This window comes from Coregonus lavaretus (genome assembly GCF_964263955.1).
Source record: "Coregonus lavaretus genome assembly, chromosome: 1".
NCBI classification, from domain to species: Eukaryota; Metazoa; Chordata; class Actinopteri; order Salmoniformes; family Salmonidae; genus Coregonus; species Coregonus lavaretus.
This window is the reverse complement of record NC_139988.1, coordinates 60927549-60955357: the sequence shown is the minus strand read 5'-3', so window position 1 is coordinate 60955357 and position 27809 is coordinate 60927549. Positions and strand designations below refer to the sequence as shown.

Genomic DNA, 27809 nt, shown 5'->3' with positions numbered 1-27809 from the left:
TGTATGTTCTCTAGGTCTTGTTCAGCTGTGAAAGCAGCTTGGATTAAGCTGCAAATGTCTGAATGCACCATCACAGGAAGCTGTTGTAAGCGGAGTTAGCTCGCTCTGGCCCTCCTGAAATTGCACCCTATTATAGTGCAAAACTAAAAGGCACCCTATTCACTATATGGGGCCCTACTTTTGGCCAGAGCGAGCTAACTCCGCTTACAACAGCTTTATTTCTAAAGCAACATAGCCCCTGCATTGAAGGGTCAGGGATCAGATGTTGGGGGTTATTTCTGGGGGTACATGGCCCCTGTGGTGTAGGCGGGGAGCCCCGTTTTCTGTGAGATCCAGGTGTTGTAGTTGGTGATGCGGGTGTAGACCCCCGGTTTGTTCTTGCGAGCACACCCATCCCCCCAGCTCACCACACCGAACACAAACACACGGCCCAACACTTCACACACCAACGGACCGCCAGAGTCACCCTGCAGACAGGAGAGAACTGTTAACATACACTTTATAAAGTGCACACACAAACGCACACAAACAAACACACAGGATATCAACCCGGGTCCCCCACGGGAGGAACCAATGTCTTAACCATTAGACCAAGAGGAAATTCTCTGGCTGGGGCTGACACTGATTATGAAGTCACAGGCAGGGCTACCTCATCACGAGACCTTGAGCAACCATGAACCAGACTCATCCGCTGCACACACACGCGCGCACACACACACACACACACACACACACACACACACACACACACACACACACACACACACACACACACACACACACACACACACACAACACAAACACAAACACGTACCTGGCAGGAGTCAGTTTTCCAGTCAGGACTCCCGGCACAGAACATGTTGTTTGTGATAAGGTTTCCATAGTATTCCTCGCGCTTACAGACACTTTGGGACATCAGCGCCACCTTTGCCTCGCGGAGGTACTGCGAGTACTGCCACGCTCCTAAACACAAACAAATGTACAGTTAGCAACACACAAAATATTATTCCATATTGTTACAACATATTTAAGATGTTAAACTTACACTGTAAAAAAATATTTATTGAGTAAACTTAAAAAACATTTGTGACCTGGCTGCTTTAAAATGTTATGCCAAGTAAAATCTAGATTTCATGTTGAGTTAACTTAATCTAAAGTTACTTAAACCTAGTAAAGTAAGTGGAACTGACAAATTTGGATTTAATAACTTGTTGAGTGAACTTGATACTGTACTTTTAGTCAAATCAGTGTCCTTCAACTGATGATTTTAGTTGTCCTAACAAAGCTACTCAAGTTGTTTTGACAAATTAGTTCGGATGGTAGCATTAGGGTAATTGATATTGATAATGTTGATAAAACCAGTGATGATCATCTATTTGCACCTGTTGTAAATAGGAGGAACAGGAGTGAGAGAAATCACAATGAGGGTGATGGAGGGATGAATACTGCTGGAGAAACAATGAGTAGTGTTGAGTGTAGACCTGTAAAGCGCAGGACTACTCTAGACAAAGAGGTTGGAGTATAAAGTTATGGTAGTGTTCTCAGAACCAGCAAATAAGTACTTACATCCATTGCATTTAACAAAAGCAATTAGGTAAGAGATTGGGGTGATTAAGGATGCCAAACCGCTGGGTTATGGGAAGGTCCTGATCGCAAAAAGTCAAATTCAGCAGGAGAAAGTTTTGAAGTTTAACTCAATACATGGGGTTTGGGTGAAATGTCACATTCCCGGTGCTATGTCTAAAATGAGAGGCGTAATTGCTGGGATGCCATTGGGAATTACCATGGAAGAAGTTAAGGATTCCCTGAAAGGAGGAAAAGTTATTGACGTGAAAAGGATGAAAAGCAACAAGAGTGGCAGTCGGGTGGACACTACAACTGTATTGTTACACTACAACTGTACTGTTATAATTTCAGGGGAACCTGCCGAAAATGGTGCAGCTAGGATAACTCAATTATCCCGTTAGAGAGTATGTGCCCCATCCACTTCGGTGCTTTAAGTGCCAACGGATGGGGCATTTTGCAAATGTATGCAAAGGTATAATGAGATGTGCAAAGTGTGGTGGGGATCACGAGTATGGAAAATGTGGGCCCGATGTTTAAGTTAAATGTAACTTTGATGGAGAACATAGTGCAGCATATGGAGGATGTGAAGTACAACAGAAAGCCATGGAAGCGCAGAGGAACAAAATTACAAACAACGTATCCTATGCTGAGGCTGTTCGGAAAGTGAAAAACAAACCTAGTGTTCAAAATACTCCAGATACAACAATCGGCACATAGTGGCCGCTCCGAGGAGGCCTGTGGAACCTCAGACAATCGTTAATGTGATATGCGAGCAGAAATTCTCGATTACAGAGAGAATCCATGGTAGTATATCGTGTAGACTTTTTGGCCTTCATGTGTAGGGCAACTGCTACACATAAGAGCAGGACTGCACAAATAAAATAAGTAGTGAAGGCAGCCAAAGATATTCTGGGGATTTCTGAAGTTACGGTAGAAATGATACATCGGATGCTGAACCAAAATTCAAATAATGATAAATAGTATTATGGTGTACTTGTTGTTCAATGGGACGCTAGGGTTTGATAGCCAATGGACAAATATTTATGAAGTGTATACATCATTTAGATGTTTTACCGGGTGTGGTGTTTATACAAGAAACATGGCTTAAACCTCAATTGGATTATATTATACCTGGGTTTATCGCGGAAGTGATAGAATAGAGGGTTCGGGTGGTGGGTGTACTACATTTTTTAAAGTAGGTGTAGCACATAGAGCGATTAATGGTTTTAAAGAACATGAATGTGTGGCAGTGGAGATGTGTAGAGAAGGGGGTAATATCAAAATCAAATGTTATTGGTCACATACACATATTTAGCAGATGTTATTGTTGGTGTAGCGAAATGCTTGTGTTCCTAGCTCCAACAAGTGCAGTAGTATCTAACAATTCACAACAATACACACAAATCTAAAAGTAAAAGAATGTATAAATATTAAGACGAGCAATGTCGGAGTGGCATTGACTAAAATACAGTAGAATACAGTATATACATATGAAATTAGTGAAACTGATTCCATGTCTATGTACATAGGGCTGCAGCCTCTAAGGTGCAGGGTTGAGTAACCAGTTGTGTAAAGTACTTAACTAAAAATACTTTAAAATACTACTCAAGTCGTTTTTTGGGGTATCTGTACTTTACTTTACTATTTATATTTTTGAGAACTTTTACTACACTACATTCCTAAAGAAAATAATGTACTTTTTACTCCATACATTTATCCTGACACACAAAAGTTCTTATCAAGAGAACAACCCTGGTCATCCCTACTGCCTATGATCTGGCGGACTCACTAAACACAAATGCTTCATTTGTAAAATATGTCTGGGTGTTGGTACATAAAAAAAAAAAAAAAAAATGGTGCCGTCTGGTTTGCTTAATATAAGGAATTTGAAATGATTTATACTTTTACTTTTACCTTTGATACTTAAGTATATTTTAGCGATTACATTTACTTTTGATATTTAAAACAAAATACTTTTTGACTTTTACTCAAGTAGTACTTTACTGGGTGACTTTCACTTTTACTTGAGTCATTTCCTATTAACATTTACATTTTAGTCATTTAGCAGACGCTCTTATCCAGAGCGACTTACAGTTAGTGAATACATTTTTTTTTTTATACTGGCCCCCCGTGGGAATCGAACCCACAACCCTGGCATTGCAAACGCCATGCTCTATCAACTGAGCTACATCCCTGCCGGCCATTAACCTCCCCTACCCTGGACGACGCTGGGCCAATTGTGCGCCGCCCATGAGTCTCCCGGTCGCGGCCGGCGGCGACAGAGCCTGGATTCGACACACGAAAGTTCTTATCAAGAGAACAACCCTGGTCATCCCTACTGCCTATGATCTGGCGGACTCACTAAACACAAATGCTTCATTTGTAAAATATGTCTGGGTGTTGGTACATAAAAAAAACTAGCCTCTCAAAGCACTTCATGATGACAGAAGTGAGTGCTACAGGGCATCTCTAGTGGCACAGTTAGCACTGCGATGCAGTGCCTTAGACCACTGCGCCACTCAGGAGTACAGTATTAAGGTATCTTTACTTTTACTCAAGTATGACAATTGGGTATTTTTTCCACCACTGTGAGTAACCGGGTGGCAGATGGCTAGTGATGGCTTTTTAACAGTCGGATGGCCTTGAGATAGAAGCTTTGATGCACCTGTACTGACCTCGCCTTCTGGATGATAGCGGAGTGAACAGGCCGTGGCTCGTGTGGTTGATGTCCTTGATCATCTTTTTGGCCTTCCTGTGACATTGGGTGCTGAAGGTGTCCTGGAGGGACACTCCGCCAGGGCTCTCACCACCTCCCTGTAGGCTCTCGTTATTGTTGGTAATCTAGCATACTACTGTTGTATCGTCTGCAAACTTGATGATTGAGTTGGAGGCGTGCGTGGCCACGCAGTCATGGGTGAACAGGGAGTACAGGAGGGGGCTGAACACGCACCCTTGTGGGGCCCCTGTGTTGAGGATCAGCGAAGTGGAGGTGTTGTTTCCTACCTTGTCCACCTTGGGGCGGCCCGTCAGGAAATCAAGAACTCAGTTTCACAGGGTGGGGTACAGACCCAAGGCCCCGAGCTTAATGATGAGCTTGGAGGGTACTATGGTGTTGAAGGCTGAGCTATTGTCAATGAACAACATTCTTACATAGGTATTCCTCGTCCAGATGGGATAGAGCAGTGTGCAATGCGATGGCGATTGCATCGTCTGTGGATCTATTGGGGCGGTATGCAAATTGAAGTGGGTCAAGGGTGTCAGGTAAGGTGGATGATCCTTAACTAGCCTCTCAAAGCACTTCATGATGACAGAAGTGAGTGCTACAGGGCGATAGTCATTTAGTTCAGTTACCTTTGCTTTCTTGGGTACAGGAACAATGGTGGACATCTTGAAGCAAGTGGGGACAGCAGACTGGGAAAGGGAGAGATTGAATATGTCTGTAAACACTCCAGCCAGCTGGTCTGCGCATGCTCTGAGGACGCGGCTAGGGATGCCGTCTGGGCCAGCAGCCTTGCGAGGGTTAACACGCTTAAATGTCTTACTCACGTCGGCCATGGAGAATTAGAGCCCAAAGTCCTTGAGGGTGGGTCGCGTTAGTGGCACTGTGTTATCCTCAAAGCGGGCGAAGAAGGTGTTTAGCTTGTCCGGGAGCAAGACGTCGATGTCTGCGACGTGGCTGGTTTTCCCTATGTAATCTGTGATTGTCTGTATACCCTGCCACATATGTCTCGTGTCTGAGCCGTTGAATTGTGACTCCACTTTGTCTCTGTACTGACATTTTGCCTGTTTGAATGCCTTATGGAGGGAATAACTACACTGTTTGTATTCGACCATATTCCCAGTCACCTTGCTGTGGTTAAATGCGATGGTTCGCACTTTCAGTTTTGAACGGATGCTGCCATCTATCCACAGTTTTTGGTTTGGGTAGGTTTTAATAGTCACAGTGGGAACAACATCCCCTATACACTTCCTGATGAACTCAGTCACCATGTCTGTGTATACGAACATATCCCATTCCGCGTGATGAAAACAATCTTGAAGCATGGATTCCGATTGGTCAGACCAGCGTTGAATAGACTTTAGCACGTATACTTCCTGTTTGAGTTTCTACCTATAGGAAGGAAGGAGCAGTATGGAGTCGTGATCTGATTTGCCGAAGGGAGGGCGGGGAGGGCCTTGTATCCATCCCAGAAGGGAGAGTAACAATGGTCGAGAGTTTTTGAAGTGTGAGTACTACAGGCAGTGTTTTCCTCAAATTTGCTATGTTAAAATCCCCAGCTACAATAAATGCGGCCTCAGGATATGTGGTTTCCAGTTTGCCCAAAGTCCAGTGTAGTTCCTTGAGGGCCGTCGTGGTATCGGCTTGAGGGGGAATATACATGGCTGTGACTATAACCGAAGAGAATTCTCTTGGGAGGTAATACGGACAGTAGTTAATCATGAAACATACACCACCGCCTTTCTTCTTCCTGGAGAATTCTTTATTCCTGTCTGCGCGATGTACTGAGAACCCAGCTGGCTGTATGGACGGGGACAGTATATCCGGAGAGAGCCATGAAATCTGTGAAACAGAGTATGTTACAGTCCCTGATGTCTCTCTGGAAGGAGATCCTCGCCCTGAGCTCGTCTACTTTATTGTCCAGGGACTGAACATTAGTGAGTAATATACTCAGAAGCGGTGGATGGTGTGCATGCCTCCTGAGTCAGACTAGAAGTCCACTCCGAATACATCTTCTCCGCCGGCGGCATCTTGGAGCAGCCTCTGGGATAAGTTCAATTGCCCTTGGGGGGTACGAAACAAAGGATCAAATTCAGGAAAGTTGTATTTCTGGTCGTAATGCTGGTGAGTTACCACCGGTCTGATATCCAAAAGTTATTTCCGGCTGTATGTAATAACACAAAAAACGTTCTGGGCTAATAATGTAAGAACTAACACACAAAAAAAACAAAATACTGGAAAGTTGCTTAGGAGCTAGAAGCAGAGTTGACATGTCTGTCGGCGCCATCTTTACTATTACTATAATCCTTGTAAACCCATCTCTGTATCTGAATTAGACATAGTTGTGAAAACCAGTAAAGGTGATAAGGAAATATGGTGTGGAGATTTCAATGCGCATAACAGCTTGTGGGGCAGCAATACAACAGATGCCAATGAGAGTGGTTGAAGATTTTATGGAGCGGAGGGGACTAGCTTGTATAAATTATGGTCGGGGGACACGGGTAAATGTGACTAGAGGTACATTGTCATGTTTAGATCTTACATTGGTGTCCTCCTCCATTGCTGGTATATGTGAGTGGGATGTGAAGATAGAATCCACAGTAGGCAGTGATCATTTCCCAGTCATGTGCAACATAGATCTTGACGTATGTTTTCAGAAAAGGGAACTGGTTTCAAGTTGGTGCTTTGACAAAGCAAAATGGGAACTTTTTTACACTGTGTGAAAAGGAGAGTCATAAATTGTCAATGGAAGGGTTGGTAGAAGACTGTGCTGCATCTGTGAATTCAGTCATATTGGATGCTGCCTCATTGGCTATTCCAATAAGAGGGGGGATGATAGACGAAAGATAGTTGGTGGACTGAAACATTGAGGGAAAAAAGTATTTGATCCCCTGCTGATTTTGTAAGTTTGCCCACTTACAAAGACATGATCAGTCTATAATTTTAATGGTAGGTTTATTTGAACAGTGAGAGACAGAATAACAACAAAAAAATCCAGAAAAATGCATGTCAAAAAAGTTATAAATTGATTTGCATTTTAATGAGGGAAATAAGTATTTGACCCCTCTGCAAAACATGACTTAGTACTTGGTGGCAAAACCCTTGTTGGCAATCACAGAGGTCAGACGTTTCTTGTAGTTGGCCACCAGGTTTGCACACATCTCAGGAGGGATTTTGTTCCACTCCTATTTGCAGATCTTCTCCAAGTCATTAAGGTTTCGAGGCTGACGTTTGGCAACTCGAACCTTCAGCTCCCTCCACAGAATTTCTATGGGATTAAGGTCTGGAGACTGGCTAGGCCACTCCAGGACCTTAATGTGCTTCTTCTTGAGCCACTCCTTTGTTGCCTTGGCCGTGTGTTTTGGGTCATTGTCATGCTGGAATACCCATCCACAACCCATTTTCAATGCCCTGGCTGAGGGAAGGAGGTTCTCACCCAAGATTTGACGGTACATGGCCCCGTCCATCGTCCCTTTGATGCTGTGAAGTTGTCCTATCCCCTTAGCAGAAAAAACCCCCCAAAGCATAATGTTACCACCTCCATGTTTGACGGTGGGGATGGTGTTCTTGGGGTCATAGGCAGCATTCCTCCTCCTCCAAACACGGCGAGTTGAGTTGATGCCAAAGAGCTTGATTTTGGTCTCATCTGACCACAACACTTTCACCCAGTTCTCCTCTGAATCATTCAGATGTTCATTGGCAAACTTCAGACGGGCCTGTATATGTGCTTTCTTGAGCAGGGGGACCTTGCGGGCGCTGCAGGATTTCAGTCCTTCACGGCGTAGTGTGTTACCAATTGTTTTCTTGGTGACTATGGTCCCAGCTGCCTTGAGATCATTGACAAGATCCTCCCGTGTAGTTCTGGGCTGATTCCTCACCGTTCTCATGATCATTGCAACTCCACGAGGTGAGATCTTGAATGGAGCCCCAGGCCAAGGGAGATTGACAGTTCTTTTGTGTTTCTTCCATTTGCGAATAATCGCACCAACTTTTGTCACCTTCTCACCAAGCTGCTTGGCGATGGTCTTGTAGCCCATTTCAGCCTTGTGTAGGTCTACAATCTTGTCCCTGACATCCTTGGAGAGCTCTTTGGTCTTGGCCATGGTGGAGAGTTTGGAATCTGATTAATTGATTGCTTCTGTGGACAGGTGTCTTTTATACAGGTAACAACCTGAGATTAGGAGCACTCCCATTAAGAGTGTACTTATTTCCCTCATTAAAATGCAAATCAATTTATAACATGTTTGACATGCGTTTTTCTGGATTTTGTTGTTGTTATTCTATCTCTCACTGTTCAAATAAAACTACCATTAAAATTATAGACTGATCATTTCTTTGTCAGTGGGCAAACGTACAAAATCAGCAGGGGATCAAATACTTTTTTTCCCTCACTGTAATAAGGCCATCAATGATCGTGATAATACTTTTAAAAGTTTGAAGAATAATTTGACATTTGATAGCATGATAGTCTTTCAGAGAAAGAGAGTGTTGGCTAGGAAAGTAATTAAGAACGCAAAGAATGGTGCATGGTGGGAATTCTGTTCTTCTATAGGAAGGGAAACAACTGGGGGATGTGTGGAAAATGTTAAAGCGGATGATGGGGAAAGGAAAGACAGTACAGATACCTGTGTTAGTTGAGGAAAATGTTATGGCTGTTTCAAACAAAGAAAAAGCAGACGATCTGGGAAGAGCTTTTGCAGCAGTGCATAAAGTTGACAATCTAAGTGATGTATGTAAAATATGTAAGGAAGAAAAGTTAAGAATGCATGAAGATGTATACCGTAAGAAGTGTGATTCTGGAGAATCACTGGATGCTGAATTCACCATATTTTGAAATAACAAGGGCTTTGGAGGGGTGTGGTTGCACTGCTCCAGGTGAGGATCGATTATGCTACATTATGTTTAAGCATCTGCCTACAGAAGTTCTGGGAAAGATTTTGAGTTTATTTAACAAAATATGGAGGACAGGAGTGCTACCATCAGGATGGAAACGTACTGTGGTTTTGCCTTTTGTGAAGCCTGGTAAAGATTCATCCAGTCCTGCTAGTTATAGACCTATTGCACTTACATCACATTTCTGTAAATTAATGGAAAAGTTAATTGTAGGAAGATTGATGTATTATCTGGAACTTAGTGGTCTATTAAGTCCATACCAGAGTGGATTCAGAAAAGGAAGGACTACTCTTGATGCATTAGTTAAAGTTAGTACTTAGGTGATCAAAGCTTTGGCAATGCAGGAAGTGATGTCAATAGTACATTTTGATATTGAAAAAGCATTTGATATAATGTGAAGGGAAGGTCTACTGATTAAATTGAATGGAATGGGTATTAGTGGGAGAATGTATAACTGGATTATGGTTCTTGTTTGACCAAACTTTCTAGGTAAGGGTGGGATCGGAGTTATCAAGAGAATATGAGGTGAAAAATGGAACTCCACAGGGTAGTTCTATTAGTCCTATCTTATTCACGTTGATGATATCTTTGGGGATATTGGACAGGGTATAGGGGCTGCGTTATATGCAGATGATGGTGCCATTTGGAAAAGGGGAAGGAATATTCCTTATGGAATAGAGAAAATGCAAGGTGCAGTTGTAGCAGTAGAGGAATGGTCCTTATCATTGGGTTTCTAGTTATCTTTATCTAAATCTTGCCACATGTTGTTCGCTAACAAAAATATTGTTCAATTATATGGAGAACGGATGGAAATTGTAACATAATTTAAGTATTTGGGGCTATGGTTTGATGAAAAGCTTACATGGAGACATCATATTACATGTATTGAGACTAAATGTAAGAAAGTATTAAGTCTTATGAGGACAATAGTTGGGCATGATTGGGGGGCAGATAGGCAATCTTTACTGAATATTTATCGTACTTTGATGAGATCGTCCATAGATTATGGGTGCTTTGTATATGGTTCTGCAGCTTTTAAATCGCTGTTGCGCCTTGATCGGATGCAAGCGAGGGCACTCAGGATGGTGCTTCTTAAACTACATCGGTTGAGGCTTTACAAGTAGATACTGGAGAAATGCCACTATCCCTTAGAAGAGTTAAACTACCCCTGGCATACTGGGCAAGACTGAAGGGTAGTATGGTAGATCATCCTATACTAACAGTATTGGAAGACTTCTGGGAATTTGAATGATATGAAAAGAGGTGTTTTGGCCAAGAGATTGGAAAAAGTGTTGATGAATATGGACTAAGAGATATTGTAATAGGGCCATCCGTGGCAATAGGAAATGTGCCACTGTGGTTTTATACAAGACCACATATTGATCTTTGTGTCGTTTAAGATCTGGAAAGTCAGAACGTCAGGATTATGGTTAGAAATAATTATGCTGTTGTTGGGCTTACAAAGAAATTGTATTGATGATATAGTAGCTATAATAGCAAAATGAGCAGTGGAAAATAATATTGTGGATATACAGGTGCAGTTGGGTAGAGGTGAAATTAAAACATTGATTCTGAAAAATGGGTTAGATTGCTGGCAGAGACAATGGGATGAAAGTAGTTAGGGCAGACATTTTTATAGTACAAGGAAATCTGTACAGGTGTCATATAACGGGAACGGAAGGGACTAGGTTATGTTTTGTAGGATGAGATTAGGGCATACATGATTTAATTCATTTTTGAAATTGATAGGGAAACATGGAACTGGAATGTGTAATGGCTGTGTGGTAGAGGAAACGGTTGAACGTGTATTATTATTTTGTGAAATATATGACGTAGAAAGGGAGAGGCTGTTTGACAGGGTCAGAGAGGTTGGAGGGGAATGGGGAGTGGGTGGTATTTTGGGTGGGGGTGATGGGAGTAGTGACGTTTGTAGGGAATTATTTTATTCGGAATTCAGGGTTAGTTAAGAGAATATAGTGGTATAGATAGGTTGTGACCGGCCTCAAACTCAGTTGGTTGTGATTCACCAATAAAACCTGAAGAAGAAGAAGTGCAGGCTGGACCTCACTCAAGTGGAGCAGTTAAGAAGACACAGCGTGCCCACTTTCACTTGGTTTCTCTCTTCTTCCGCAGACTCCTCAGAAGGAGAGTTACAGACTCTGCCAGTGAGGCCACACTGCCGCAAGAGTCTACAGGTCTTTAACCACCCTCTTGCCATAACGGCTTGTGGACTAGAGCGCCAGAGACACTAAAAGCTAAAGTAAAAGCATCTGAAACTTGAACTCTGTTGTGTGTTTACTCATTGCTGCTTGTGTAGTCGGGCACACCCCACTTTTCCAGACAATTACCAAAATGTAAATGTAACAAAAATGAACTGTTGCAAAGCATGCTGGGTATTATTCTAATGAGCTCCGTCCCCCAAAGATAAATTGAAGTAATCTGAATTTGACATTTTCCGTCAACACTACTGTTATGTTGCTTCAGTTGATTTGACTTCCTGGTTGTGAATTTCTAAGTAAACACGTAGTTCTTAGCTGATTCAAGTTGATTTAATAAGGTTTGACATTTTGTGAGTCGAAGTCAACTCAACTAATATTGCAAATTTAGTTGACTTGGCTTGATAAAATTTGTAATTTTGACTGAATCGCAATTGTCTTCATAGTCTATAAAGGAAAACTAAGAACTACAGTGGCTTGCGAAACTATTCACCCCCTTGGCATTTTTCCTATTTTGTTGCCTTACAACCTGGAATTAAAATGGATTTTTTTGGGGGGTTTGTATAATTTGATTTTCACAACATGCCTACCACTTTGAAGATGCAACATTTTTGTTTTGGTGAAACAAACAAGAAATAAGACAAAAAAACTGAAAACTTGAGCGTGCATAACTATTCAACCCCCCAAAGTCAACACTTTGTAGAGTCCCCTTTTGCAGCAATTACAGCTGCAAGTCTCTTGGGGTATGTCTCTATAAGCTTGGCACATCTAGTCACTATGATTTTTGCCTATTCTTCAAGGCAAAACTGCACCAGCTCCTTCAAGTTGGATGGGTTTCGCTGGTGTACAGCAATCTTTAAGTCATACCACAGATTCTCAATTGGATTAAGGGCTTTGACTAGGCCATTCCAAGACATTTAAATGTTTCCCCTTAAACCACTTAAGTGTTGCTTTAGCAGTATGCTTAGGGTCATTGTCCTGCTGGAAGGTGAACCTCCGTCCCAGTCTCAAATCTCTGGAAAACTGAAACAGATTTCCCTCAAGATTTTCCCTGTATTTATAATATTTAGCGCCATCCATCATTCTTTCAATTCTGACCAGTTTCCCAGTCCCTGTCGATGAAAAACATCCCAACAGCATGATGCTGCCACCACCATGCTTCACTGTGGGGATGGTGTTCTCGGGGTGATGAGAGGTGTTGGGTTTGCACCAGACATAGCGTTTTCCTTGATGGCCAAAAAGCTCAATTTTGAGTACCTTCTTCCATATGTTTGGGGAGTCTCCCATATGCCTTTTGGTGAACACCAAACGTGTTTGCTTATTTTTTCTTTAAGCAATGGCTTTTTTCTGGCCACTCTTCCGTAAAGCCCAGCTCTGTGGAGTGTACGGCTTAAAGTGGTCCTATGGACAGATACTGCAATCTCCGCTGTGGAGCTTCGCAGCTCCATCATTGTTATCTTTGGTCTCTTTGTTGCCTCTCTGATTAATGCCCTCCTTGCCTGGTCTGTGAGTTTTGGTGGGCGGCCCACAGGTGGACTTTATTTAACTAATTATGTGACTTCTGAAGGTAATTGGTTGCACCAGATCTTATCTACAGGCTTCATAGCAAAGGGAGTGAATACATATGCACGCACCACTTTTTCATTTCACTTCACCAATTTGGACTATTTTGTGTATGTCCATTACATGAAATCCAAATAAAAATCCATTAAAATTACAAGTTGAAATGCAACAAAATAGGAAAAACGCCGAAGGGGATGAATACTTTTACAAGGCACTGTATAAGCTAAAGCCATCAGTAAACAATTACATTTTAGTCATTTAGCAGACGCTCTTATCCAGAGCGACTTACAGTTAGTAAGTGCAAACATCATTAGATTTTTCATACTGGCCCCCCGTGGGAATCGAATCCACAACCCTGGCATTGCAAACGCCATGCTCTACCAACTGAGCTACATCCCTGCCGGCCATTCCCTCCCCTACCCTGGACGATGCTGGGCCAATTGTGCGCCACCCCATGGGTCTCCCGGCCGCGGCCGGCTACAACAGAGCCTGGATTTGAACCAGGATCTCTAGTGGCACAGCTAGACCACTGCGCCACTCGGGAGGAACCATATGGGTTATGGTTAGGGGTCAGAGGTTAGGAGTTAGAGGTCGTACCTTCTCTCGTCTTGCCGTATCCTGCAATGCTACAGATGGCCCCCGGGGGCAGCATGGTGAGAGGAGGGGGCAGACACACCGTCCGCACTGATTTGCTTCGCACCGCACACACACCATCCTTGCTCCGCAGCTTCAGCAGGGCTGAAACACACACATGCACTCACATGTTATACATACACACATCATCACTGCTCCTTAGCTTTATCAAGGTTGCAAAATATACACATGATTTATACATACACACACACACAGATCTGTACCTATATCATTGTTGTAGTTCCCAGCGTTGTTACTATAGTCCTGGTGTAAAATCAGCTGTTCTACTATGAATTTCTGCTCTCTGATGCTGTTGCTCTCATTGATGCTGCTCTTCCCCAGATACACTGACACACTCCGAGTTGACGTGGTCTCACTGCGACACACACAGAAAATACACACATTAACACACACACACACACACACACACACACACACACACACACACACACACACACACACACACACACATACACACACATACCCGTCGGGGAAGCAGTGAGCAGCAGTGAGGACCCAACAGGGGGCGATGAGGGAGCCTCCACACTGGAAATGATCGTGATGGAAAATGGCCGCCATCCATGGCTGGGACTCTACGGACGCCACCGCACCGCCCACCACCTTAAAACGTTTTACGTCTTTCTCTCCACAAGTGGACTCTACACACACACAGACACAAACAGACACATACGCTCACTGCCAATATCGTTGCTGCTCTTACTCTCCTCCCTTTCCTCAGCAGTACTGAACTATACAGATCCATCAGTCCATACTGTACTTCATTTCAACACTAAATCTCATGTAAAAAATAGAATAGGGTCAGGGTTAGGTGTTAGGGTTAGAGGTCAGGGCAAGGAGAACCCACCTGTGTCCATCTGCGGGGAGCGAGGAGCTCTAGGTTCTGAAGAACTGCCTGGGGAACCAGTAGGAGAACCTGTTTGGACAGAGCTATGAGAACCTGAGAACCTACAGCCCACTAAATCGTAGAACTGTTTGTGTGTGTGTCTCACCAGTCTCTGGATTACATTGAGGGATGTCACAGAACTCTCTGACGATCTTCCTGCCTCTCCTCACTCTGCACCACGGCCGCAAGCTCTGGTCTGGGTTCCTGTCAATCAATCAAATCAAATGGTGTTCATATTTTTTTTATATGCTTCACAGCAATCTAGGCCTAACCATCAAAAAGCAAGGCTGGTAGAGATGACAGTGTCAAGGAAAATCTTCCCTGAATGGAACAAACCTTGAGAAGAACCATAATGTAAAGGGGTCTAAAATGTCTGGGTGCATTTCAGTAGTCTAAACAATTACCCTTTCCTCATATCCTCTCCTTTATCTGCAGAGGGCTGGGTGAAAACAATAAAGATGCTGACCCATATAGTAGGGGGGGTGGGTTTAGTCACAGACAGTGGCGGTTTTACACGGAGGCCGGGGGAGGCCCGTGCCTCCCTGGAAATGTCCCTGGCCACCCCTGTGGCCCCCCCGTGCTGACCAAATAAAAAATTATGAATTTATAACTATTTTACACGCGAGCGCCAAAAGCGGAACTAATGCAACGCTCTACACGGCAACGTTCTACACGGGTAAATTAGAGTGGCGCACCCAAAAACTGTATCCTGCCATCTGCCTGCCTGCCACGTGTGGTGCTGCTTCGGTGAATGAGAGCTCAGCAACTACTATTTGCGAGAGGAGCTACGATTTGCAGGAGTCGAAGGTAAGAAAAACGATTTAATATCATAAGTGACTTGTTGTTCTTGCACATAGCCTACATGTTCCTTTTGTTCCTCACACATAAATCAAATCAAGTTTTTAAATGTCTGGTCTCGATTTGTTTAGAAATGTAATCATATCTAATCAAACTCATCGAAGCAGAAGCAAATATCCAAATGTTAGTAGGCTATCCTTGCTAGGTCTACACAATGTTGTGATGTTAACCACGTAACTTCATCCGTCTTGGCTGTTGCATCGCGATAACAAATACATTTTTAGTAAAGTAATCAACAGGTTATCTGCCAGTGTTAAGTAGGGAGGGATGGTTAGGTAACAAAATGTAATGCATGCCCCTACGTTTTTTCTTCTTCTAATAGTTATCATGAAACGAGGAAGGGACATAAAGTCATTTTTTGCCCCAGCAAACAAAAAAGTGAGAGAAACAAATCGAGGTTTTGAGAAAGTTGAGGAAGAGGGAGAGCCAGCATGTGATGAAAGTGAGGGGTCTGACAAAGAGAGGGAAATTCCAGAGGGTGAGGAGGATGAAGAAGAGGGTGAGGAGGATGAAGAAGAGGGTGAGGAGAATGAAGAAGAGGGCGAGGAGAATGAAGAAGAGGGTGAGAAGCATGAAGAAGAAAGCATACAGGGACAGAGAGATGAACAGCCAGAGGGACAGCAAGTGGATCCATGTGGATCAAGTACTGCACCATCAGGTTTGTGATGAGGAAGGTTCTTACTATTTGCAAAGCAATGCAATTACAATGTAATGGTAGGCCTGCTGGGTGTCCTTAAAATGCTGCTTTCTGCTGTTAATTCTTTTTTGTGTCAATATGGCTCTGTTTTTTTTTTAAGTAAATACTTTGCCTACATTTTGAAATACATGCAGATATACAGTAAATAAATGTTGTAGTTGTGCCCTATGTTTACTGTCCATCTTCTTCAGATATCAGCAAGTCTAAGTATGACGTACCAGTACAGCCGAACTTGAAGATATTCCCAACCACACTGATGGGGGACAGAAGACGAAGCTTCAGACCAAACTGGTACACTACTCATCCATGGCTTGAGTATTCTGTAATGACGGACTCTACATGTTGCTATGCATGTAGACATTTTAGCACACCAAATGCCCCAGACACCGTTTTTGTTTCAACACCTGGTTTTACAAACTGGAAAAAGGCAACTATGAGAAATGCAGGGTTTTCACTACATGCAAAGTCTGAACGACACAAGTGTGCAATGATCGCATGGAGGGATTATCAAAGAGCTGTTAGAACTGACGCAACACTAACAGATCTCCTTGACAAAGAACACACTAAACAAGTACAAGAAAATCAGGCATACATTAAAACAGTTGGGGAAGTGCTGTTGCTTACAGCTACACAAAACATAGCACAAAGAGGACATGATGAATCTGAAGGGTCCACTAACAAAGGAAACTTTAGGGAAATTCTTAACACAGTTGCTAACCACGACCAACTTGTTAAGAGAAGATTAACTTCCATTCACAATGCAAAGTACACAAGCAAGATCATCCAGAATGAGGTTTTGGGTTGTTTGGCAGAAATGGTTCGGTCTGAAATCATAGAAGAAGTGAAGAAAAGTGAGGTTTTTAGCGTCATGGCAGATGAAACAAAGGATATTTCAAAAAAAGAACAGATGTCCTTCACACTCAGGTACTATTACAATGGGGCCATTAAGGAGAGTTTTCTCCATTTTGAATCTGCAGAGAGGTTAGATGCAGCAGGGCTTACTGGAAAAATAGTACACTTACTGGAACGTTATGGCCTGGACTACAAAAATAACCTCGTAGGCCAAGCGTACGATGGCGCTGCCGTTATGAGCGGTAAGCATTCAGGGGTTCAGGCAAGGATCAAAGAACAGGCTAAATTTGCCTTCTACGTCCATTGTAGTGCTCATTGTCTGAATTTAGTGTTAGTTGATGTAGTCAAAAGTGTCCCAGAAACGGAGGAGTTTTTTTCTTTGTTACAGAGTCTTTATATGTTTACTTCTTCCTCATATGTGCACCCAAAATGGCTGTCTCTCCAAAGAGAAATGTATGGCAGAACCAGAGAGCTGCAACGTTTAAGCGACACACGTTGGTCATGCCGATTTCTAGCCCTACGTAATATCATGGACACTCTACCTGCCCTTAAACGACTACTGCAAGAGATTGCTCAAGAACGTCATGGTGAAAGAACTGTTGAGGCCCGAGGTCTTCTTGCTCAAATTGACCTAGAATTTGTTGTGCATCTTGTTACTCTGCGTAAGTTGTTTGGGGAGACAAAGCTATTGTCTGACATGTTACAGTCACAAACTGTTGATCTGTCAAGTGCTGTTGACTTAGTAAATGCTTTAGTCCTGACATTGAAAGACCACAGGCAGGAGTCTTTCTTTGATGAGTTGTGGGATGAAGCATTGAATATTTGTGAGCAGTGTGATTCTGCAACAAGGTCAGTGGCGAAACGTCAGAAAATGCTGAGCTCTAGACTCAGTGGCTACTGCACGCTAAGCACTGTTGGTCAGAGGGAGGTAGAACATGACAAAGATGTTTCTCACATCATTTTTCTATCCTGTAATTGACAGCATGCTCAATGAGTTGAACAGACGTTTCTCCAATACAAACTGTGAGCTCATGAGAAGCATACAGTCTCTCAGTCCCCAGAGTGATACCTTTTTAAAGGAGAGCAATGTTTTTTCATTTGGCCGTTTGTATAATGCAGACATTGATGATTTAGGGCATGAGCTCCATCAATTTAAGAGAGTTTTGGACAGAAAAATACAGAGTGGTGAAGTCAAAAAGCCATGCAGTACAGTTGAGCTGGTTTGTTTTATTGAGCCATACAGGGAAGTTTTCTTTGAGCTCTTTAGACTGTGCAAGATTGCTGTAACCCTTCCTGTAAGCTCAGCCTCTTGCGAACGCAGTTTCTCCACACTGAAACTGATAAAAACCTTCCTGCGGTCCACCACTAGTGATGAGAGACTCAGTGATCTTGGTGTCCTGAGCATAGAGTCCAGAAGGGCCAAGGCTCTGGATCTTGATGTATTTGTGGACCGTTTTGCCAGACAGCACAACCGCCGTATCCTGTTGCTGTAGTGTATCTATATGATATATACGCTAGTAGCGTATGAGTGCCGCTGTGAGGAAAAAGAGATATAATGAACAATAAAACAACAAGCTTGAGCTTCTTAAGACACGGTGGGTTTATCTGTTCTCAATACCACCGGTAAAATGAATGGAGTTAGTCTGGTGTCCACATGAAGTTACGTGTGTAGACAAAGAGTCTGGTGTCCATATGAAGTTACATGTGTAGACAGAGACAGTCTGGTGTCCATATGAAGTTACATGTGTAGACAGAGACAGTCTGGTGCCCATATGAAGTTAAATGTGTAAACAAAGACAGTCTGGTGTCCATATGAAGTTACATGTGTAGACAGAGACAGTCTGGTGCCCATATGAAGTTAAATGTGTAAACAAAGACAGTCTGGTGTCCATATGAAGTTACATGTGTAGACAGAGACAGTCTGGTGCCCATATGAAGTTACATGTGTAGACAAAGAGTCTGGTGTCCATATGAAGTTACATGTGTAAACAGAGACGGTCTGGGGTCCATATGAAGTTAGATGTGTAGACAAAGACAGTCTGGTGTCCACATGAAGTTACATGTGTCTACTTAGATGAACCCACCGTGTCTTAAGAAGCTGAAGCTTGTTTTATTTTTCATTTTACATCATCTATCTTTTTTTCCTCACAGTACCAGTAGTTCCACACACTACTAGAGTGTATGTATGTTTGTATGTATGTATATATATCCCACCAATCCTCTCTCAAGAGGTTTTCAAAAAGGGGCAAACTCATGTCTCAAGACCTGCTTCTGTTGGTTCCCCTCTCCTGCCTGTAACTTTCCATCCACATCCCCAAAGTTTTGTGGCCCATTATGACATCACTCCATTAAGTGATTGCTGCATGTACTGCTCTAAGGAAACACTTCTCTCTCTCTCTCTCTCTCTCTCTCTCTCTCTCTCTCTCTCTCTCGATAGATAGATAGAGTTTATGATTTCATTCTTTTGAATTATCTCTGCCAAACATCTATGTACTACAAATCTTCAAGCTCCACAGATGTTTTATGGCATCCACTAAACCTCTTTAGATATTTGTAAATTATACAGTGTGATACCTTTCAACGAAAGTTTATTTTATTTTTTACCAACTATGATTTTTCCTTTTGAAAACAAGCAAAGCAAGAAAAAAAAGAAACAAAATCACTCCAATCATTGCACACTTGTGTCGTTCAGACTTTGCAGGTCCAGCTTTGACATGATGATCTAACTAACACTAATATTGTAACTAATATTGTAACTGAAATATGTATGATCCTATGATGAGCGATTGCTTACTTCCCTTTCACTCTTAAAAAATTACTGGAAAAAAATGTGTATAAAAAGGTATATGTAGTATATGTTTGTTTAGTGAGCATTCATGCTGTCATTTTTTCCTAATGTGAACTATGGTGGAAATGTGCTGTCCTAAATGGACTTGCCCATATATGTTGTAAAGCCTTTTTTTGTACACCTGCTCATCAACTGACAGTGAAGTACACAAAGACACAGACACACACACACACACACACACAGACACCTGTAATATTCTTGTTTTCATGTTGTTGCTGATATCCATCAGTGTTGTTCATATTGCTACATTGTGTTGACATGATTGTTGCTTTTAAACGAATGTTAACTTAATGTTTATTGTCTGCATCCTATTGGACTACTGGATGTTAATGTGTAACACGTTTCCCTGTTTATGTGCTTTAGCAATACTGTATGTCAATATGGTCATGCTAGTAAAGCCTCTTTGAATTGAATTTCTTTTCTGATTTGGTTTATTTTACCTAAATGGATACAGGGTAGTGTGTTTTGTTTATAAATCACTCAGAAAGTTTTCTTTCTTAAAACAAAATGTGGAATCAACTGTCCACAGTAGTGGGGCTTCCATAAATAGGAAATGGCACATTGTTGTACCCTTTGTTGTATCCTGGAGTTTTGTTCACATTGAATATGAACCCTGTATTTGTACCCTGTACTTTTTAATTTTTTTTTATTTATTTATTTTTTCATTTTTATGGCACTATCTCTCTTGCATCTGCACTCTTGTACAAAATACGTGTTATAATAAATGTAATATGATTTTAAAGTAAAATAAAGTTTATAATCTTTGAATATCATGTGTTGCCAGTTTTTTTATGTGTGCCCCCCTGATTAAACACTGGCCCCTCCTTGGCCCCCCTAGTAAAATGTGTCTAGAACCGCCACTGGTCACAGAGTCACAAGTTCCATTAGGGGAGATGGAGAGAGACGAGGGTTGCATCCCAAATGGCACCCTATTCCCTATATAGTGCACTTCTTTTGACCCATATGGCTCTTGTCAAAAGAAGTGCACTATGTAGAGAATAGGGTGCCATTTGTGCTGCATCCGAGGAGGAGGGCGTATTTGTGTAAACATTGAACTATTCCCAGGGAAATTACTAATTACAGAAGAGGATGTAGAGATTGTGGTTTGAAGTTATTTCCTAAATCTCTATTATCAGCTCAGACAACGATGAGAACACAACACACTCATACTTCCTTATGACAAAACGCATGCACATGCACACTCACATCATGTGACTCCTGTTCCCTAGTGACAGTAAGATCATGATAGATGTGTATGTGTGCATGGGCGCCTGACTTTTTCTGAAAGCGGGGTTGCAAAAGAAATCATAAAATAAAACATTTAAACAATTTCCTGCAATTCTACACTTTCTTCAAAGGGGGAATCCATATTTATGAACAGAACAAAACCATTCTTCTTAGGTTTTGCCACAATAAATGATATGGAACTCAAGTGAATGAAAACAAAATACATTTTTAGGCCAGAAAAAAATATGTGCGCATTTACAGTATCTATATGCCAACAGTGCACAACAATGCCTATGTGTGTGTGTGTTTGTGTGTGTGTGCTCATTTTGGAAGTGGGTTGCTTTTTTAACTCTTTCATGGAGCAGGCCTTTGCTGATTAGTTACTGAAATACCAGCCCATTGTGTCACATCTGAACAGCCGCCGTTATCAGTGCAAGATTGTGGTGCTGATATTCAGAAGTCTTGGCAATGTACAGTGGGGAAAAAAAGTATTTAGTCAGCCACCAATTGTGCAAGTTCTCCCACTTAAAAAGATGAGAGAGGCCTGTAATTTTCATCATAGGTACACGTCAACTATGACAGACAAAATGAGATTTCTTTTTCCAGAAAATCACATTGTAGGATTTTTAATGAATTTATTTGCAAATTATGGTGGAAAATAAGTATTTGGTCAATAACAAAAGTTTCTCAATACTTTGTTATATACCCTTTGTTGGCAATGACACAGGTCAAACGTTTTCTGTAAGTCTTCACAAGGTTTTCACACACTGTTGCTGGTATTTTGGCCCATTCCTCCATGCAGATCTCCTCTAGAGCAGTGATGTTTTGGGGCTGTCGCTGGGCAACACGGACTTTCAACTCCAAAGATTTTCTATGGGGTTGAGATCTGGAGACTGGCTAGGCCACTCCAGGACCTTGAAATGCTTCTTACGAAGCCACTCCTTCGTTGCCCGGGCGGTGTGTTTGGGATCATTGTCATGCTGAAAGACCCAGCCACGTTTCATCTTCAATGCCCTTGCTGATGGAAGGAGGTTTTCACTCAAAATCTCACGATACATGGCCCCATTCATTCTTTCCTTTACACGGATCAGTCGTCCTGGTCCCTTTGCAGAAAAACAGCCCCAAAGCATGATGTTTCCACCCCCATGCTTCACAGTAGGTATGGTGTTCTTTGGATGCAACTCAGCATTCTTTGTCCTCCAAACACGACGAGTTGAGTTTTTACCAAAAAGTTCTATTTTGGTTTCATCTGACCATATGACATTCTCCCAATCCTCTTCTGGATCATCCAAATGCACTCTAGCAAACTTCAGACGGGCCTGGACATGTACTGGCTTAAGCAGGGGGACACATCTTGCACTGCAGGATTTGAGTCCCTGGCGGCGTAGTGTGTTACTGATGGTAGGCTTTGTTACTTTGGTCCCAGCTCTCTGCAGGTCATTCACTAGGTCCCCCCGTGTGGTTCTGGGATTTTTGCTCACCGTTCTTGTGATCATTTTGACCCCACGGGGTGAGATCTTGCGTGGAGCACTAGATCGAGGGATATTATCAGTGGTCTTGTATGTCTTCCATTTCTTAATAATTGCTCCCACAGTTGATTTCTTCAAACCAAGCTGCTTACCTATTGCAGATTCAGTCTTCCCAGCCTGGTGCAGGTCTACAATTTTGTTTCTGGTATCCTTTGACAGCTCTTTGGTCTTGGCCATAGTGGAGTTTGGAGTGTGACTGTTTGAGGTTGTGGACAGGTGTCTTTTATACTGATAACAAGTTCAAACAGGTGCCATTAATACAGGTAACGAGTGGAGGACAGAGGACCCTCTTAAAGAAGAAGTTACAGGTCTGTGAGAGCCAGAAATCTTGCTTGTTTGTAGGTGACCAAATACTTATTTTCCACCATAATTTGCAAATAAATTCATTAAAAATCCTACAATGTGATTTTCTGGATTTCTTTTCCTCAATTTGTCTGTCATAGTTGACGTGTACCTATGATGAAAATTACAGGCCTCTCTCATCTTTTTAAGTGGGAGAACTTGCACAATTGGAGGCTGACTAAATACTTTTTTTCCCCACTGTACATAGGCTGACAATACGTTGTGGCCTTCAGATTGCAGGCCTGAATAAGACAAAGGCAAAGCAGCTAGCGAAGTACTGCTCCATGTCAACAGTCATGGGCAGCCTTGCTGTCTGGAGACGAAGGTGCTATCTGTATCCATAAGTGTCCAGATATCCTTGTCCTTTGAAATGTTTGAATCCATCTCGACTGTAATGTGATTTGTGGATTCAAATAAAGTATTTAAAATGTGTGTGTGTGTGTGTGCGTACGTACTTAGGTAGGTGCGTGTGTGTGCATACCTGCAGTAGTTATGTGTTCCCAGTCCCAGAAAGAGCGTGTGGGCTCCGATCCTCTCAAAGCGGTTCCAGTGGAGACACCTGCGACCTCTGTCTGACACCGCCTCCAAACCCCTGTAACTTCCTCCATCTCCAACCTGACACTCTCCCGATGACCTCACTGCAAAACAGATTGACAAGATGAAGGAGGGAAAATAAGGCTTACGCCACGTTCACATGCTAGTCGGAACTAGGAAACTCTGACATTTCTGACTTGCTGATTCGTTGAACGTGGCACGTGTATGACTACAACCAGATAGCAAATTGAAAATTTCTGAGTTTCCTAGTTCCAACTAGCATATGAACGCATTACCTAAAAATAGGGTTGCAAAGGGAGGGAATGTTAGCGGTAAATTTCTTAAACTACCGGAATTTTCTAAACTTTCAAGGATTTTAAGTAATCAGAAAATATTCAGACCCCTTGACTTTTTCCACATTTTGTTACGTTACAGCCTTATTCTAAAATTGATTAAATTGTTTTTTCCCTTCATCAATCTACACACAATACCCCATAATGACAAAGCAAAAAAAGTTTCTGACATTTTTGCTAATTTATAAACAAATTAAAACGTAAATATAACATTTACATAAGTATTCAGACCCTTTACTCAGTACTGTGTTGAAGCACCTTTGACGGCGACTACAGCATTGAGTCTTCTTGGTATGACGCTACAAGCTTGGCACACCTGTATTTGGGGAGTTTCTCCCATTCTTCTCTGCAGATCCTCTCAAGCTCTGTCAGGTTGGATGGGGAGCAGTGCTGCACAGCTATTTTCAGGTCTCTCCAGAGATGTTCGTTCAGGTTCAAGTCTAGGCTCTGGCTGGGCCACTAAATGACATTCAGAGACTTGTCCCGAAGCCACTCCTGCGTTGTCTTGGCTGTGTGCTTAGGGTCATTGTCCTGTTGGAAGGTGAACCTTTGCCCCAGTCTGAGGTCCTGAGTGCTCTGGAGCAGGTTTTCATCAAGGATCTCTCTGTACTTTGCTCCGTTCATCTTTGCCTCGATCCTGACTAGTACCCCAGTCCCTGCCGCTAAAAACATCCCCACAGCATGATGCTGCCACCACCATGCTTCACCGTAGGGATGGTGGCAGGTTTCCTCCAGACATGATGTTTAGCATTCAGGCTATAGAGTTCAATCTTGGTTTCGTCAGACCGGAGAATCTTGTTTCTCATGGTCTGAGAGTCTTTAGGTGCCTTTTGGCAAACTCCAAGCGGGCTGTCATGTGCCTTTTACTGAGGAGTGGCTTTCGTCTGGCCACTCTACCATAAAGGCCTGATTGGTGGAGTGCTGCAGAGATGGTTGTCCTTCTGGAAGGTTCTCCCATCTCCACAGAGGATCTCTAGAGCTCTGTCAAAGTGACCGTTGGGTTCTTGGTCACCTCCCTGACCAAGGCCCTTCTCCTTCGATTGCTCAGTTTGGCCGGGCGGCCAGCTCTAGGAAGAGTCTTGGTGGTTCCAAACTTCTTCCATTTAAGAATGATGGAGGCCACTGTGTTCTTGGGGACCTTCAATGATGCAGACATTTTTTGGTACCCTTCCCCAGATCTGTGCCTCGACACAATCCTGTCTTCGACATCATGGCTTGGTTTTTGCTCTGACATGCACTGTCAACTGCGGGACCTTATATAGACTGGTGTGTGCCTTTCTAAATCATGTCCAGTCAATTGAATTTACCACAGGTGGACTCCAATGAAGTTGTAAAAACACCAAGGATGATCAATCGAAACAGAATGCAACTTCGAGTCTCATAGCAAAGGGTCTGAATACTTATGTAAATAAGGTATCTGTTTTTTATTTGTAATACATTTGCTACAATTTCTAAAAACCTGTTTTCGTTTAGTCATTATGGGGTGTTGTGTGTAGATTGCTGAGGAAAATATTTATTTAATCAATTTTAGAATAAGGCTGTAACGTAACAAAATGTGGAAAAAGTCAAGGGGTCTGAATACTTTCCAAAGGCACTGTATACAGAAGTATGTGGACACCCCATCAAATTAGTGGATTCTGCTATTTCAGCCACACCCGTTGCTGACAGGTGTATAAAATCAAGCACACAGCCATGCAATCTCCATAAACAAACATTGGCAGTAGAATGGCGTTACTGAAGAGCTCAGTGACTTTCAACGTGGCATCGTCATAAGATGACAAGTCAGTTCGTAAAATGTCTGCCCTGCTAGAGATGTAAGTGCTGTTATTTTGAAACGTTTGGAAACATCTTGGAGCAACAATGCCAAGTGTCGGCTTGAGTGTTGTAAAGCTCGCCTCCATTTGACTCTGGAGCAGTGAAACGTGTTCTCTGGAGTGATGAATCACCCTTCATCATCTGGCAGTCTAACGGATGAATCTGGGTTTGGCATAGTGCCAACTGTAAAGTTTGGTGGAGGAGGAATAATGATCTGGGGCTGTTTTTCATGGTTCGGGCTAGGCCCCTTAGTTCCAATGAAGGGAAATCTTAATGCTACAGCATACAATGACATTCTAGGCAATTCTGTGCTCCCAACTTTGTGGCAACAGTTTTGGGGAAGGCCCATTCCTGTTTCAGCATGACAATTCCCCCGTGCACAAAGCGAGGTCCATACAGAAATGGCTTGTCGAGATCGGTGTGGAAGAACTTGACTGGCCTGCACAGAGCCCTGACCTCAACAACCCCTTCGAACGCCTTTGGGATGAATTGAAATGCCGACTGCGAGCCAGGCCTAATCGCCCAACATCAGTGCCTGACCTCACTAATGCTCGTGGCTGAATGGATGCAAGTCCCTGCAGCAATGTTCCAACATCTAGTGGAAAGCCTTCCCAGAAGAGTGGAGGCTGTTATAGCAGCAAAGGGGGTACCAACTCCATATTAATGCCCATGATTTAAGAATGAGATGTTCGATGAGCAGGTGGTCATATAGATTATATAGTAACATATATGAATATATCATAAAACCCTCAGGCTTTAGTCTATGAGATGGAGTTAGGATAACAAACTCACCTTTGCGTACTTCCTCTGCAGCCTGGAACAGTTTGGCCGAGGGCCAACTACCTACTGACACCTAGATAGACAGAAAATATACAGAAAGAGGGCCAAAAAGAGAGGATCAGGTTTCAGGACTGAGCTTCTCCTAAGGTGTGTGTGTTAGTGCTTGGCAGGAACTAAAGCCTGCCCATCCTCCTACTTCCCTCGCGCCATATGGTGAATACAGCAACAGGAAGTTATGATAACAATTTCCTCTTCCTGCTTACCGTTTCAGCGCTGGAGATGACAGTTGCAACTAGCGACAAGATGAGTGACAGGTTCATCTTTGCTTCCTCTTCTCCTTATATGGGTCTTTATAATGGGCTTTCTGTTCTAAAAAAACATTTTGCAGAAATTAGAAATAAAACATCTGCTTTTACACAGCACTCCGAAATAAACACTCTGTTCCCTTATTTGGAGGTTTTGATTCTCATAACGCATTTTCTCCCTAAACATTGCCCATCCAGCCTCCACATTTAAAATGGTACCCTGGCTCATTTGTGTTGTGTCACTCCTACTTAGTCACATAACTAACAAGAGATGGTACTCAGCGGTATGTTTTGACCACATGAGTTGATAGACAATACCATAGTTTTTTAAGTCTGAGACCATGTGCCGAGACCAAGAACCAGACCAGAACATTGGTGGCAAGACTCAGTGTATCAAGACCATGACAACACCAAGACCGTCTCGAGTGATCTCAAGACCAAGACCACATGATAAAGGCTCATCTCTTTGTGAAAGTACTGAATTACAACATCATATCTACACTGTGTGTGAACACAGAACGTCTGCACATCATATCTGTGTTTGTGGGAAACTACAGTATCAATGTAAAAGAACAGCATAACTTGTGTTCCTGTGAAAGTACGGTATCACAGACTGAATCCCAATCTTTGAGATTATATAAACTCTGACTCACCAACACTCCTCCTGTCATGAATCTATAATCCATAACCCTTATTATCACATATTCCATAAACCATATGAATCCACCACATCCATAACTCCTTTATAAAACTAATGGAAATTAAGTGCTACAGTTAGTTACTTTTACCTAATGCCTTTGCTGCAGCATAAGTATATTGTTAATGTACAATCAATCATCATACATTTCTTAAATATGCCCCTGACGGTGTAGTTACATCCGCTTTGTTGTAGTTCCAGCCACTCGTGGTAATGGCTGGAGCAGAATTAGTGGAACGGTATGAAATACATCAAACACATGGTTTCCATGTGTTTGATGCCATTCCATTTCCACGGATCCGGCTATTATTATGAGCCGTCCACCCGTGGTACACACACACACAAAAACCCAGAGTAGATCTGCTGCTTACCTTCCACAGCTCAGTCCTTTTTACTCTGTTGGCTACTGGCTACTGTCTCCTGTCTCCTGTCTGTGCCCTAGAGTTCTGTCTAAATGTCAATCTGAAGGATCCTGTGA

At 42.6% G+C, this 27809-nt stretch overlaps 1 protein-coding gene across 1 annotated transcript; it reads right to left on the bottom strand.

Annotated features, from left to right (window-relative positions):
• plaua (plasminogen activator, urokinase a) lies at positions 1 to 27809 on the bottom strand. Its single transcript, XM_084165048.1, has 11 exons — positions 27703 to 27809; positions 26593 to 26698; positions 26342 to 26402; positions 23329 to 23485; positions 14601 to 14698; positions 14456 to 14524; positions 14075 to 14249; positions 13815 to 13966; positions 13555 to 13695; positions 815 to 963; positions 1 to 467 (listed from the first exon to the last, which is right to left on the bottom strand). The coding sequence occupies exons 2-11, from the start codon at positions 26647 to 26649 to the stop codon at positions 273 to 275; spliced, it is 1254 nt and encodes a 417-aa protein (XP_084021174.1). The 5' UTR covers positions 26650 to 26698; positions 27703 to 27809; the 3' UTR covers positions 1 to 272.